Here is a 14,077-nt window from a genome sequence, read left to right as displayed (position 1 = left end):
AAGTCTTCCTACTTTTAGTTCAGAGTTCTCTTCTCAGCTACCCTCTACACTTCACCCAAAGTTAATTGTTTTCTGAGTTTGGTTCTACCCTCCCTCACCCCAGTCTCCACAGATCTCTGACGTGAAATCTGATCCTATAGCAGCTGCAGTTGTTCTCACAACGGAATTTTAATACCTTAATTTGTAGTACAAGAATTTTTAACTACTTCTCAGTCCACATGTACCATTTCTGCTTATTCCTTGGAGTCGACCATATTAGACTACTTTGCATTTTCTGAAACTTACCATACTCTCGTGTTTCCTAGTCTTAGAACTTTCTGTGCCATGTTTGGAACACCTTTTCTTCTTTCTTTATCTAACTCCTCAGTCTTAAGATTTCAACTTAAATGTCACCATTTTCCAGAAGCTTACCATGGTCTTTTCCTATACTTGATGTTTTGTTATTCTTCCTCTGTGTATCCACCCTGTGCTTACCTCTTTATAACATGTCTCATACTATGAAAATCATACTACCTTCATCCTTAGTTGTAATATCAGAGGCTGTTTCTGTATCTCCAGGCCTAACATGTTCTTGCATGTGGTAGATATTTGGTAAGTTTGATATTGTGCTGTATACATATGTGTGTGTGTGTGTGTGTGTGTGTGTAAGTGTGGGTGAGAGTTTACATCAGCAATGAGAAATCCCCAGGGGTGTGTGTGTGTGTGTGTGTGTGTGTATGGGTGTGTGTGTGTGTGTGTGTGGGTGTGTGTGTGTGTAAGTGTGGGTGAGAGTTTGCATCAGCAATGAGAAATCCCCAGGAGATAAAAATGGAAATCTACACAACATGATTTTATTTGTAATGGGTTATAATAAAGTTGCCTTGTTTTTGAAAGAGGGATTAAAGTTAGTGACAAGAAAAATATCTTTAAAATCCTTTCAAAATAAAAGTAGTCTAAAAAATATAAAGCAGTATAACCATATTTTTGTTTTATTTTAACATGGTTCTAGTTGTCTTATTACATCGATCTTGCCATAAATTCCAAGAAAGAAAATTAATATTAAAATAATTTGTTCCTGTCTTTTTCTCATAGCACATTCTTATATCATGTATCTATTGGACTTGTCTTATGTTTTATTAGCGAATTTAATGTTTTATACATGTTATAAGGAAACTCATAAAAATAACACTAATGTATTGGTATTCCTTTTTTATAGTCTGTTTCATAAAAATGGAAGGACTTAGTTATTCATCTGGCATTTAAAAATAAGTAGTATCTTTAAGACAAAAGTGGTAGGAAGTATCTGCTTCTCATTCTAGTTGTTTTTGCTTTTTTAATGTATCGTATCTCCATTTATCCCTAGCATTTATCGTATCCCCATTTATGCTAGCTTACTTTTAAATGTTAGAGTAAGTATGATATAGTTAAGATCTTAGTGTGAGTTATTACTTGAAATGGGAAAACTGATGTGTGTAAACTTAGAAGTTTAGGGTTAATGGTTAACCCTAGAGACTTCTTTTAACTGAATACTTTAGGTTGAGCTACTTTTATCTTGCAGTTTTGCTCATTTCCATTAATCTGGTCATGCTGAGATTTTGTCAGAGCAATCTAGTACATAAAAAACTGTAATAGTACAGTTTGAGTATCACTAATCCAAAATGCTTCAAAATTCAAAACTTTTTGAGTGCTGACATGAACAATAAATGGAAAATTCCATACCATGTGCATATATATTTTTATGCATAAAATTGTTTAAAAATATTGTATAAAACTAAAATTGCTGTATAAAACTATCTTCAGGGTAGATACACAAGGTATAGATGAAACACAAATCAATTTTGTGTTCAGATGCAGGTCCCATCCCCAAGACACCTCATTATGTATATGTTTTGCATATGCGGATATCCCAAAGTCATGAAGAATTGGATATTTGAACCACCTCTGATCCCAAGCATTTGAAATAAGAGATACTTAATCCTTAATCTACATAAGGTTTACTGAAAGTAGTTAAGTAGTAGGTATATATGACTAATAAATTTTTCTGTAACTCAGTAGGTGCTGAAGTATTAGATGTTTTGTAAATCATTTAAAATGTGTATATGTGTGTGTATATGTGTATTTATATTTTGCAGTACTGTGCTTCACACTTTAGCCACACCTTCAGCTCTTTTTTCTCTGGTGATTTTGAAGATAAAGTCTTACCTTTTTTCCCAGGTCTACCTTGACTGCTATCCTTCTATTTTACACTTCCCACAATAGCTGGGATAACAGGCATGTGCCACCAAGTTTTGTCACCACCCCCACCCACACCTTGACCCCCTGCACCAGGTTGGCCCTCAACCACAAGCCTCCCAATCCCAGCCTCCCAAGTAGCTAGGATTAGAAACATGAACCATCATCACCCAACTCTCTCTCTGTATATATATAGAGAGAGAGTCTAAATATATATGTATTTTAAATGAATATAATGCAAGTTCATATTGCATCCTTTTGTTAATAAGAAATTGGGCCATTTCATCCTTGTGCAAACTTAATAAGAATGTACTTATAAGATTTGTTGACCAAAATATTGTTATATGGTGCTTAACTGTATACAAATAGTAGTAGAAAAGTCTGCATGCTGTTTTAAGGCACGAACACTTGCCGGTATGCTGAGAGAAGTTGAGAGAAAAAATGAAGAGCTTGGTGTGTTGCTGAAGTCACAGCAGCTTGAGTCAGAAAGAGCCCAGAGTGATATTGAACATCTCTTTCAACATAATAGGAAGTTAGAGTCGGTGGCTGAAGAACATGAAATACTGACAAAATCCTACATGGAACTTCTTCAGAGGTAAATAGAAAGTTTCTCTGTAAGGTTTAGAACCTAGAATGAACACATGGGAATTTTTTCCTCAAATCCTTTTGTAAACATTTCATATATTCTGATAACACTGTAAAATAAGTAGTTAGCCAGAAACTTAAGGCATAGTAAAATGAACTATTGCTTCTCTGGAAGCAGAATGCAGGTCTCTCTTTCTGGTTGACTTTTATCTGTTCACATAGTTACCAGTCATCTGCAATGTAGACTCATAAAGGAAATACTTGTTTTGATCACTGACAAGTCCCCTATGGCCTAGAAAGTGCTTGATGTATATCATTAGTTTTCCGTTAACTTAATTGTCACAAAAAGTACTTGAATATTGTCAATTTTATATCATTCAACCTGATGCACCGAAATTTGGCTATTAATATTTAACTCATCTCTTAATGTCATTATATATAACTTGCTTATGTGAGACTGTATCTGTAGAATAAGTTCTTTTAGGTAAATTGCTGAGTTAAAATTTGATAGTCATTTCCAGATTTCCATCCAAAACTGTTTTACTAACTCCTTGCCTACTAATAGTTTATTTTTTTCTTCCCCAAACTCTTATCTTTACAGGCCACTTTTAAAACTTGTGGATTACAAGAGAGATCAGGAACAATTATGTATTTTCTAGCAAACAACAAAAATAAAAACACTAGGGAACTTTATTGTTTTAATTTTTATTTTAAGATCATTCTGCTCTATTAATAAAGAGATGTAGATATTTTTAACTTTGTAATGTTTGTGTGCTTATTTGTTTACTAATAAAAGCAGAGGATGGAAAATAAATAGTATCTGGAATATTTCTGGTGACAAGGTGATTTCCAAACAATATGTTACCCCCTCCCCAACAACTTTTTCCAAAGTCTTAATTATTTTGGCCACTGCTACTCAAGTGCACTATTATTGTTAAGTCAAGTTTAGACTTTAGGCATGGATATAGAGATCAAATGAGAATGTAGGCAGTGTTCCAAAAGAAATACATGTTTTCTAGGACCTGCTTATGTCTACCAAAATGTACAATTTCTTGAATGGGCAGGGGAGAGTTAATAGTCAAGACAATAAAGGTATTCAATTTTGGATTGTTAAAAACCTTGTGATGGACAGATAAAAGATTTCAGCTGGCTTAATTTTCCAGGTATCATCAGCTTTTTTGTTTGTTTGTTTTGTTTGCTTTAGTTTTAATCTTTATACTTAGTGAAGTTAAAGAGGACATTTTGTACTTAAGATAGTTAGGTGTCAAAGTATCACTTTAGAGATAATTCTGTATTTACCATGCAGGTAAAATAATTATTAGGTGCAGAGCTTTAAATAGGTAGAGAAATTTAGAATTCTAAACTTTCTTAAAAATACTTATATATGTTTATAGAGAAGTAAGTAATGCCGTATCATTTGTAAACTAAAGCAATATATTCCATAAATATGAGGCTGATGTCCCATGTACTTCTATTTAATACTTACTTTTAACCCCATTAGTCAATCAGAACTTATTGTTATTTCTTTTAGAGTTGTTTGAATTCTGTTTATGTCCTGCTTGTGTATAGCATTCCCTTCTTAAAGAGCAGTTTCTTTTCTCCATCCTGTTTTCCTCTTTCATGAGTACCAACTAATTTCTTTGTGTTTTCAGAAATGAAATTACTGAAAAGAAGAATAAAGACTTACAGATCACATGTGATTCTCTGAACAAACAAATAGAGACAGTGAAAAAGTTGAATGAGTCACTCAAGCAACAAAATGAAAAGTAAAATATCTAGCTCTATATTCTAATAATTTGGGATTTTTCAAAATGTACTCTTTCTGTATAGAACATTGTTTTTTATTGGTTAAATTAGTAAATTATCACTTATTTTACATTCAAAATATATAAATGTAGCAGATTTTTTAGGTAATTATGGTTGTTACAGTTTTTCTCTTAAGATAACTTGTTGGGGACAAAAAGCCACAGATAACATATTTCAGTGATTTTTCTTTTATAACTTCAGAACTATTGCCCAATTGTTAGAGAAAGAAGAACAGAGAAAAGAAGTTCAGAACCAGTTAATAGACAGAGAATGTAAATTAGCAAGTAAGTAGCTTTTTTGTTTAATATATTGTCTATTTTTAGCATATTTTGCAGTTGTAAAAAAATCAGAACATAAGTAGTTTTTTTTTAATTTGCTTATCTTTTTAAACTTTAAACACATCCTAAACAACTTCCTTTTTCTTTCTGTAACATTTCACACTAGCAATTTCTTTGATTGGTCACATTGAAAAGGCAATTTTTTTTGGTAATCTAGAGGATGTAAGAAATCATTGTCCATTTTAAAAATGAAAAAAAAAAATTAAGGAACATAACAGCAGGTGGCAGTGCTAAGTTACTAGTTTCTTAATGCTTTATCTGTGAAATGATCCACAAAAATATTTTTGTTCTAACTTGCTGCCTTATAGAGCATATACATAATTTTTCATGATTTTCACTCTCCTTCCCTTGTAGCCCTTATGGATTAGCCCCCCTTCTCAAGTGTATTTTATATTTAAAACAGAGGAAGTGGAGGAAGATGTGACGATTTTTTATTTTCTGTAAAATACCTGCATAGGGAAGGAGTTTCATGGTAATTTTTATTTAGTAAATTCCATAAAACTTCATTTCTGAAAAGATGTTTCTTTATTTTCCTCCTTGTCTTTCTTTTGCTTTTTACAGTAACTTCCTAACCTTTTCAGAGTATTGTCAGTATAAAATCAGAGTACATAGTGACTGTTTGTTTGTTTTAAGATTTACATCAAAAAACAAAAATACAAGAAGAAAAGATTAAAGTCTTACAGAAAGAAAAAGAAGATAAGGAAGAAGCCATTGATATCCTTAGAAAAGAATTAAGCAGAACAGAACAGATAAGAAAAGAGCTAAGCATTAAGGTAAGACTGTTCAGTTTCTTTTTGCAGTAAAATGAAAAGGTCTTTTTGTGATATGGGTGAACTTTGCTGAATTTAAAAATGTTCTGTTTCATTAGTAATTTTGTTTAAAAATATTAGGATCTCAAGGCAGTTCAGCTGTCACTTGTTTGGAGCTCTTTCTCACAATGTGTAAGCCTGTATTTCCTAAAATCATTGAACATTTATTGTATACGATGTGCCAGCACTACAGCTTTCAAGTGTGCAAAGAATACAGAAAGAGATTCCTAGTTCATAGTGTCTATCACATGCAGTTAGCTGTATATAGGTATGTAGCTTATACCTCTACTTGCAGTGGGTGGTAATAATACTCATATTTGTTTAGGACTTTTTAATTTGCAAAGAACTCTGAAACATTTTTCTTAATTGTCCTCAGTTTAGCAAATACTATATTAATACCTATATATTAATACTTATTACTTACAAGTGAAGAAACAGTCTGGGGTTATTATAGCTAATGATCCAAATAATAGATATATATTCTGAGACTAAGTCCAGTGCTCTGTCTATATTATTATGATTGTTTAATTTAGGTGGTAGCTATGAATTGCTCTTTCTGGCCCATTTTCTACAAGGAAAATATGACCAAACCAAGATTAAAAGACTATTAAAGAGCATGAGCAACATAAGAGGCATAAAATTTAATGGCACATTTGTTGGTTTTTTTTGGAGGATGAATCGGGCTCAGGTCCGCTTTAACTAATGTGGTAGTCTTTTTAGTATTTCCGAATAGTGTATTTCTGAAAATTTTTAACTGTTAGCATAGACTTAAAAAGTTAATTTGAAAGTATTCTCCCAATTTATGTTATTTATTACTTGACTTAAGTTTACCATGTAATTTAAATTCACTAAAATGTAATATTTATAATGTATCTTGAAGTGGTTGTCTTTCAAATAAGGAATAAAGGAGTCTTAAAATATCTGTGCAGAGAAAACATGCTATTATATTTTCTTCTCAATTTCTCATCCTCCTTTCCATTCTCGATTCCTTAGGCTTCCTCCCTAGAGGTTCAGAAGGCTCAATTAGAAAGTCGTTTGGAAGAGAAAGAGTCTTTGTTGAAACATCAGCAAGAGGAGTTGAACAAGCACTCTCACATGATAGCAATGATCCACAGTTTAAGTGGTGGAAAAATAAGTCCAGAAACTGTGAATCTCAGTATATAGACATCATGGCACTTTGAAATTTGTAACTAATTTAATAGTTTTGGGTTTTTTTTACATATTTCTGTTGGAGGGGGTGGTAGAGGAAGGTAATTTATGTCTCCAAAATAATAGGGAAGTATTATCTAATTATTAATTTGGTAAAGATCCTAGTTTGCACATTTTATTTGGTGTTTTGAATAGATTTATTTTTAAGTTTTACTTTCTGTTTTTGGCCTTTATTGCCTAAAGTTTTCTTTGGTTTTTATGTTCTTTTCTGAAAAATAGTTCTCTAGAAACCTCCAGTATTCTTTTTCTAATGTTCTCTTTGGTATATCTAATTTATTTTCACTTGTGATTACAGTCATGGGCTTAATGAGATGAATACATTTTGATAAATGCATTGTTAGGCAGTTTTGCCATTGTGTTGACATTTTAGAATATACATTTACAAACTAAGTGGGTACAACTTCACCAGACAATATCATCTTACGACCCCATATGGTAAATGTGGGTCTGTCATTGATAGAAATTTTGGTACACAGGGCACTTGTCTATAGTTAGAGGTTTTTTTCTTTGTAGTAAGTGTTTACATTTTTGTTTTAAAGATTAATAAATTGAAAACACTTAATTAGTACAAGAGAGAGGAGATACGATATTACTGGAGAAGTTTCTCAAGTAGAATAAAAGCAAATGTTAGTGAATTTTATTACATATAAAATAAAATAAGATGTATAATAAGTTCTAAATTGAAAACAATACCATGAATAGTTATCAGAAATGTGTAAAAATTCGGAAGTAGCTATTCTGTAAAATGCTTGCATTGTCTCAAAAATAATTTATAAAATTACTTGTAAGACATTTAGTTCATATTTTCTCTGTATGTTGTATGTTGGCCCACGCATATCATTTTCAATGAGTTATGAATTTCTTAGGATTTATATAAAGGTAACTTGAGTTTCTACCCTTGTTGCATATTTAGAAATGTTTTTGTTAATTTCATTGTGATGTACATTTAACGTATAAGTAGTTTTTACTTGAGCAATTTAATTTTAGTGCTTGGGTTAAGTATCATTTTTCATGTATTTCTTTCATACAAGGGAATTTTTTAGTACTTTTCATTTGAATCAAATGTTCCTAATGTAATATGTTTAAGAAAATTTTTTTATATCATTGCTTTTGGTTTATTGCTGTACTATTGCAGCCATTGATTTGCTTGGTACTTTCTTCACTATATCTGTGTTTGATTTAGGTTAATTCTGGTTTACTTTTATTTTTCAACCATAATATATTGAATTTGTTTCAAAATTAAGTGTAAATATATTTTTGTGTTTTTTTCTCTTAACATATATTAATTGTACAAAGGGATTTAATTGGGATATTTCCATACTTGCATATAATATACTTTGATCAAATTCATCCATTACTCTTTTTTTAAATACCCTCATCCCAATTTTTAAACAGTTTTGATGGGTTACATTATTCTTTATTCATACATGTGAATGAAGTACTTTGATCATATTTACTCCCCCAGTTTGCCTTCCACTTTTACTTCCCCTTCCTGCTGGTTCCCACCCCCACACAATCCCATCATTTTATATTCTTGTCATTCTTTTTAATATAAAACTGTATAATGGTTTTCTATATTTATATGCAGAAGTTATACAGAATGGAATATTTTACTATTTATTCTACAGGTGTACATTCTATTTTTCTTTTTAAATTGCATGCATTTTTAGTTTCAATATGAAGGGAACCTTCAAGTCTGAAGATGTGGCTGAAAAACAAAAGACTTTCTAAAATGAAAAGAACAAAAAGTTAAAGAAATGATGAATGAATCAAAAGCCCTAGAGAAAATGAAACTTCAAGTGTCTCTAGGCACTCTACTGCCCTATAGAATTGCCTGTGATAATGGCAGTGTTCTTTACCTATGCTGTCTAATAGTATATGTGTCTTTGAGCACTCAAACTGTGAGCTGTGCAGCTAAAGAATTAAATTTGTAATTTTATGTAATCTTAATTAGTTTTAATTTAATAGCCATCCTGTTGGATTATGTAGATCTGGCACATTTTTGCAAGTATGCTTTTATTTAAAGAACTTAGTTTGCCTAGTCTTGAAGACCTCTATAGGCACATAGAGTGATCCCACTTTATTTGTGACTTTGCTTTCTGCGGTTTCAATTACCATGGTCAGTCGTGATCCAAAAATATTAAATGGAAAATTCTAGAAATAACAGTGCATCTGTTTTATGTTGCACATTATTGTGAGTAGTGTGTGGCAGTCTTACATCATCCTGGTCTATCTTGGAATAAGAATCGTTTTTTATTCATTTTGTCTATACTATATATTCTACTTGCTCACTTACTGACTTAGTAGCCTCATGGTTATCAGAGTAACTGACGGGTTTGTGTTCAAGCAACCCTTATTTCCTAGTAATTAATGACTCCAATGCACAAGAGTCGTGATGTTGGCAATTTGGATATTCTACTCACATACCATGAAGTATCATCTCACATAATCACAAAATTTTGAGACAGAGAAAGACACATTTGAATAATCTTTATAACAGTAAATTATTATAATTATTGTTTTATTGTTGTCATTGTTAATCTCTTGTACCTCACTTATAAATTAAAATTTTACAGTGGGCATAGTTGGTACACATCTGTAATCCCAGCACTTGGGAGGTTGGGCAGAAGGATCATGAATCCCACCCAAGGCCAGTCTGGACTACATACATAGCATGTTAGACCCTGTCTAAAAAAATTAATTAAACTTTATAATACATTTGTATTATAGGAAAAAAACATAATAGGAATTGATATCGTACTTAATTTCAAGTGCCTAGTGGAAATTTGGAATACAATCCCTAAAGATAATGGAATGTATCCCATGTGTGTTTTTGGCATGCTTTTAAAAACACAATTCTGCATCATTCTGAGTGAGGTTAGCCTGGCTCAAAAGACCAAAAATCGTATGTTCTCCCTCATATGTGGACATTAGATCAAGGGCAAACACAACAATGGAATTAGACTTTGAGCACATGATAAAAGCGAGAGCACACAAGGGAGGGGTGAGGATAGGTAAGACACCTAAAAAACTAGCTAGCATTTGTTGCCCTTAATGCAGAGAAACTAAAGCAGATACCTTAAAGCAACTGAGGCCAATAGGAAAAGGGGACCAGGAACTAGAGAAAAGGTTAGATTAAAAAGAATTAACCTAGAAGGTAACACCCACGCACAGGAAATCAATGTGAGTCAATGCCCTGTATAGCTATCCTTATCTCAACCAGCAAAACCCCTTGATCCTTCCTATTATTGCTTATACTCTCTCTACAACAAAATTAGAGATAAGGGCAAAATAGTTTCTGCTGGGTATTGAGGGGGGGAGCGGGAGGGGGTGGAGTGGGTGGTAAGGGAGGGGGTGGGGGCAGGGGGGAGAAATAAACCAAGCCTTGTATGCACATATGAATAATAAAAGAAAAATGAAAAAAAAAAATAAATAAAAACACAATTCTGACCATATTTTTACTCTTTTCTCTCTAAAGAGGAAAAACCATACTTAGCTTTGAGAGTGAGTACTGGTTAATCCTTATCCTTCATCACTTTCTTTGTTTCTTATAGCACCTTCCTTTTTGTGTCTTTTTTTTTAATACCCTATTATCTTGGGTATCTTTTGGTTTGCTTTTGCCTTTGGTTCTATGTACCTCAGATTTAAAGGACAAAAATGTTTTTCCAGAATTTTCTAAAAATATTTTGTTTTAATCATGTTTGAATTGCTGCCACAGTCAGGGTTTTACAAATGATTTGTATGTGTTTATGATTTCCTAATGGAGAAAACAAAAGTTAGAAAATGCATCCTTACATTAGGGTTACTCAAATCACCTTAAAGTTTTGCTAGGAAGAGTTTGTCTCCAAAGTATATACTAACACAGTTCAGTGAATACTTGAATAGAGACTTTGTTTAAAATTTGGCTGATAAAAGTATACTAAGCTATGTATTAATTTAAGGTCTGGTAAAACAAATAATATGTAATTCTGTGTCTTTGGAGAAAATTATATTAGGCCCTTTTAGGTCTATTTACTTACAAGTCATAAAGACTAGCCATCTTAAGAATATAAGGAAATTCTGTCTTGAACTAGAACTGTTATTTTAGGCTTTGTGAGACCTGCAGTCCCTGTCACAACTGTAATTCAGCCCTGTAATTTGTAGCACAAAAGCAGATTTAGGCAACATGTAAGTAAATGATTATAGATGTGTTTTACCAAAACTCTTAACAACAACAATAAAATTTTGTTACTATATGTTAGTAAATAGACACAGTAAGAAATAAATGTGTCTAATGTTTGGTAATCTTTGTCTTAAGGCTTTTTTGTTGTTTAATAGTAATGTAGCTGCTATTTCCTGTTTATGTTTTCTCTTAGCCTACTATATAATTTTCTACCCATTTACCTTTAACTCCTGTGTTTATATATAAAATGTATGACAGGCAGGCAACATACAGTTAAGCCTGACTTTTTAAATTTACTTTGAAGATAAGCTCTTTCACTGTCCACTTGAATTGATGTCGAACCACTTAAAGTGAAGTATAGAAACCTTGCGACTACATATGAACCATTTTTTCCTCTTTCTTGTCCATCAAGCTATAGTTGACATGTATGTTACCTCTATATACATAACTGATCTCAAGAGCAGTGTTAACAATTTATACTTTGAACAGTAGCATGAAAAAACTCCAGCCCTCAAAGTCACCAGTATATTTACCTGTTTGCATGCAAAAATAACAAGGTAGTTTCTTTAATGTAAATAGCTGTTTTTTTTCTGTTTGAAAGTAATAACTTTTATCCTCAAGGTTAAGCATTTTGTTAATAAATCTTGGCTTGGATCAGTTATTATTCTGATAGTTGCCAAACAGTTTTCTTTTACTTTTTAATGGTATAAAATTGAATGTTTTTGTAATGTTTTGTACACTATTAATAGCAATATAACTGCATCATTTCTATCATTGAGAAGTTAAAATACAGTGCTAACAGTCTTATAATTAATATAACGTGGCTTCTTTGCCCACACTTTTATTTTTCTAAGAACTTGAAATTTGCTTCTATAATTTAAGAAACCAAACAATAGATGTTAAGAATATTGAATATTTTTAAAAAACAGAATTCTTTGCATATTTTCCTTCTCATGCCCCCTACTTTGAGGATTATTCACTTAAACCATGAGGTTCTCTTTGTTTGGGTCATCACTTGCCTTGACTCTCAATGATCACCCATAAATCAGCTTTAGCTTATGTTCCTTGATTTTTTTTTAATAACATGGGGTATGAGCCTGATAAGTACTTTTTGCCTCTGTGACCCATAAATTACATGGAAACATGACAAAATTTAAAACTCGTTGGTTCTTTTGAATATGCAAATCACTTTGAAATCTTATATAATCTTACTCAGTCATTTTGTATTTATTTGGCTTTCTACCTGTCATTCAAAAACTCAGATCTACTTTCTTTATGCTTGTGGTCATCCAGACATTTATTGCCTAGTCTAGAGAAAATGTTTTATCACATCACCATCAATGTGAATGCAACTTATTCTCAGAACTCAATTGTTTTTGCACATTCACTGCAAACATCTGTTCATAAATGTCATTAAATACAAAGATGCATCTTCCCTCTCAATTTAATGTATACTTTTGTAGTTAACCTAATTCCCTAATGGCCCACTGTTTATATGCTCTTGCTATCTCTAAAAAAAAAAAGTAATTCTAGAATACATAGCAAAGGGCTTTTTAGGAATCTGATATAGTGACATTTTCAAAGTTAATAGTAGAGACTGAGTTTCAGTTTAATTAGGGTATTAAAAATTAATTTTCTGCTGGGCACCAGTGGCTCATGCCTATAATCCTAGCTATTCAGGTGGTAGAGATCAGGAGGATTGCAGTTCAAAGCCATCCCTGGCAAATAGTTCTTAAGACTCCAACTCAAAATTACTCAACATGAAAAAGGACTGGCAGAGTGGCTTAAGTGATGGGTTGCCTGCCTAGCAAAAGAATCTGAGTTCAAGCCCCCATACCACAAAACTAAAAAGCAAAAAGCTAATTTTCTTAATCTCAACCTGCTAAAAGGTATAATGTATTAGAGTATCTAGCCTTATTTTTCTCTCGGATTTCAAATACAAAGACTATGATTAGGCCCTTGGAAAAACACTGTGTAAACAGGGTTTTCATTTGCCCACAAAGTCTAGAATGAACTACTGCATGAACCGTGTAATATAGTTAATCAGCAGTTAGAGCTGAAAATATCCTGAAAGAACAGTGAACCAAGGCCCCTTGTGGTAGAAAAGGACATTTAAAGTTTATATTGCATTCTCAGAAAAGATGTCTCATGATTCAAACACAAACGTGATTAAAATTAAACTTTGAAATTAAGTTATGGACAGTTTTATGTCTAGGGATTTATCATAAGGAAATAAGTATGTGCACTGGCATTGAGGTGCAGTGATGCTCATTACAGCATTGCTCAATGAGCAACCCCATCATCCAGATTTTAATGCATATTTTCAGTACATGGGAAGATTGTGTGTTAAGTTTAAAAAGCAGTAAACCGAACTCTGAAAACAATGTTTTATGTATCTGCATGGTGTCAAGATATATGTATGTGTATGTATGCATACACATGTAATGAACTGAATAGTGGGGGCTTCTGAGTAATGAAATTATATTGAATTATTTGTATTCTAAATTTTTTATAATGCTACTTTTTTGGCTTATTCATTTATTCATATGTGCATACATTGTTGGGGCCACCTCTCCCCCCTGTCCTGTCTGTCCCTCTCCCCGCTTCGCTACCAGGCAGAACCTGTTCTGCCCTCTTCTCCAATTTTGTTGAAGAGTAGACATATGCAATAGTAAGAAAGACAAAGCGTTTTTGCTCGTTTCAGATAAGGATAGCTATACAGAGAGATTCCTAGCATTGCTTCCATGGCCATGTGTATTAATTCATCTCGACCAGACCTCTTCACTGCTTCCCGGTCACCTTCCCATAGTGACCTCTGTCAGTTTAAGATTACTGTATTAGCTCTTCTACAGTGGGCACATCAAACACTTTCAAGTTTTGGGTTTCCTACCTTTCCCTATTCCTCCTGTATATGTTCTCCTCTTAGTGTGTGACCCACATCCAATAATATTACTGCA

General features: G+C 32.6%; 1 protein-coding gene across 5 annotated transcripts in view; it reads left to right on the top strand.

The window, feature by feature from the left end:
- The window catches only part of Cip2a (cellular inhibitor of PP2A), a 39,749-nt gene extending 30,627 nt beyond the window's left edge, over positions 1-9,122 (top strand). For all 5 annotated transcript variants that reach the window (XM_020151191.2, XM_074073065.1, XM_074073064.1 and 2 more), the window contains 5 exons: positions 2,610-2,806; positions 4,449-4,562; positions 4,804-4,886; positions 5,574-5,713; positions 6,743-9,122. In XM_020151191.2, the coding sequence (XP_020006780.2) occupies positions 2,610-2,806; positions 4,449-4,562; positions 4,804-4,886; positions 5,574-5,713; positions 6,743-6,913 (705 nt within the window). In that variant the 3' untranslated portion in view covers positions 6,914-9,122. The remainder of the gene's footprint in view (positions 1-2,609; positions 2,807-4,448; positions 4,563-4,803; positions 4,887-5,573; positions 5,714-6,742) is intronic.
- The last annotated feature ends 4,955 nt before the right edge of the window (positions 9,123-14,077 follow it).

The sequence above is a fragment of the Castor canadensis genome, chromosome 5, assembly GCF_047511655.1.
Source record: "Castor canadensis chromosome 5, mCasCan1.hap1v2, whole genome shotgun sequence".
Taxonomy (NCBI): domain Eukaryota; kingdom Metazoa; phylum Chordata; class Mammalia; order Rodentia; family Castoridae; genus Castor; species Castor canadensis.
Note: the sequence above shows the minus strand (reverse complement) of the source record. Positions and strands in the feature narration are given on the sequence as shown.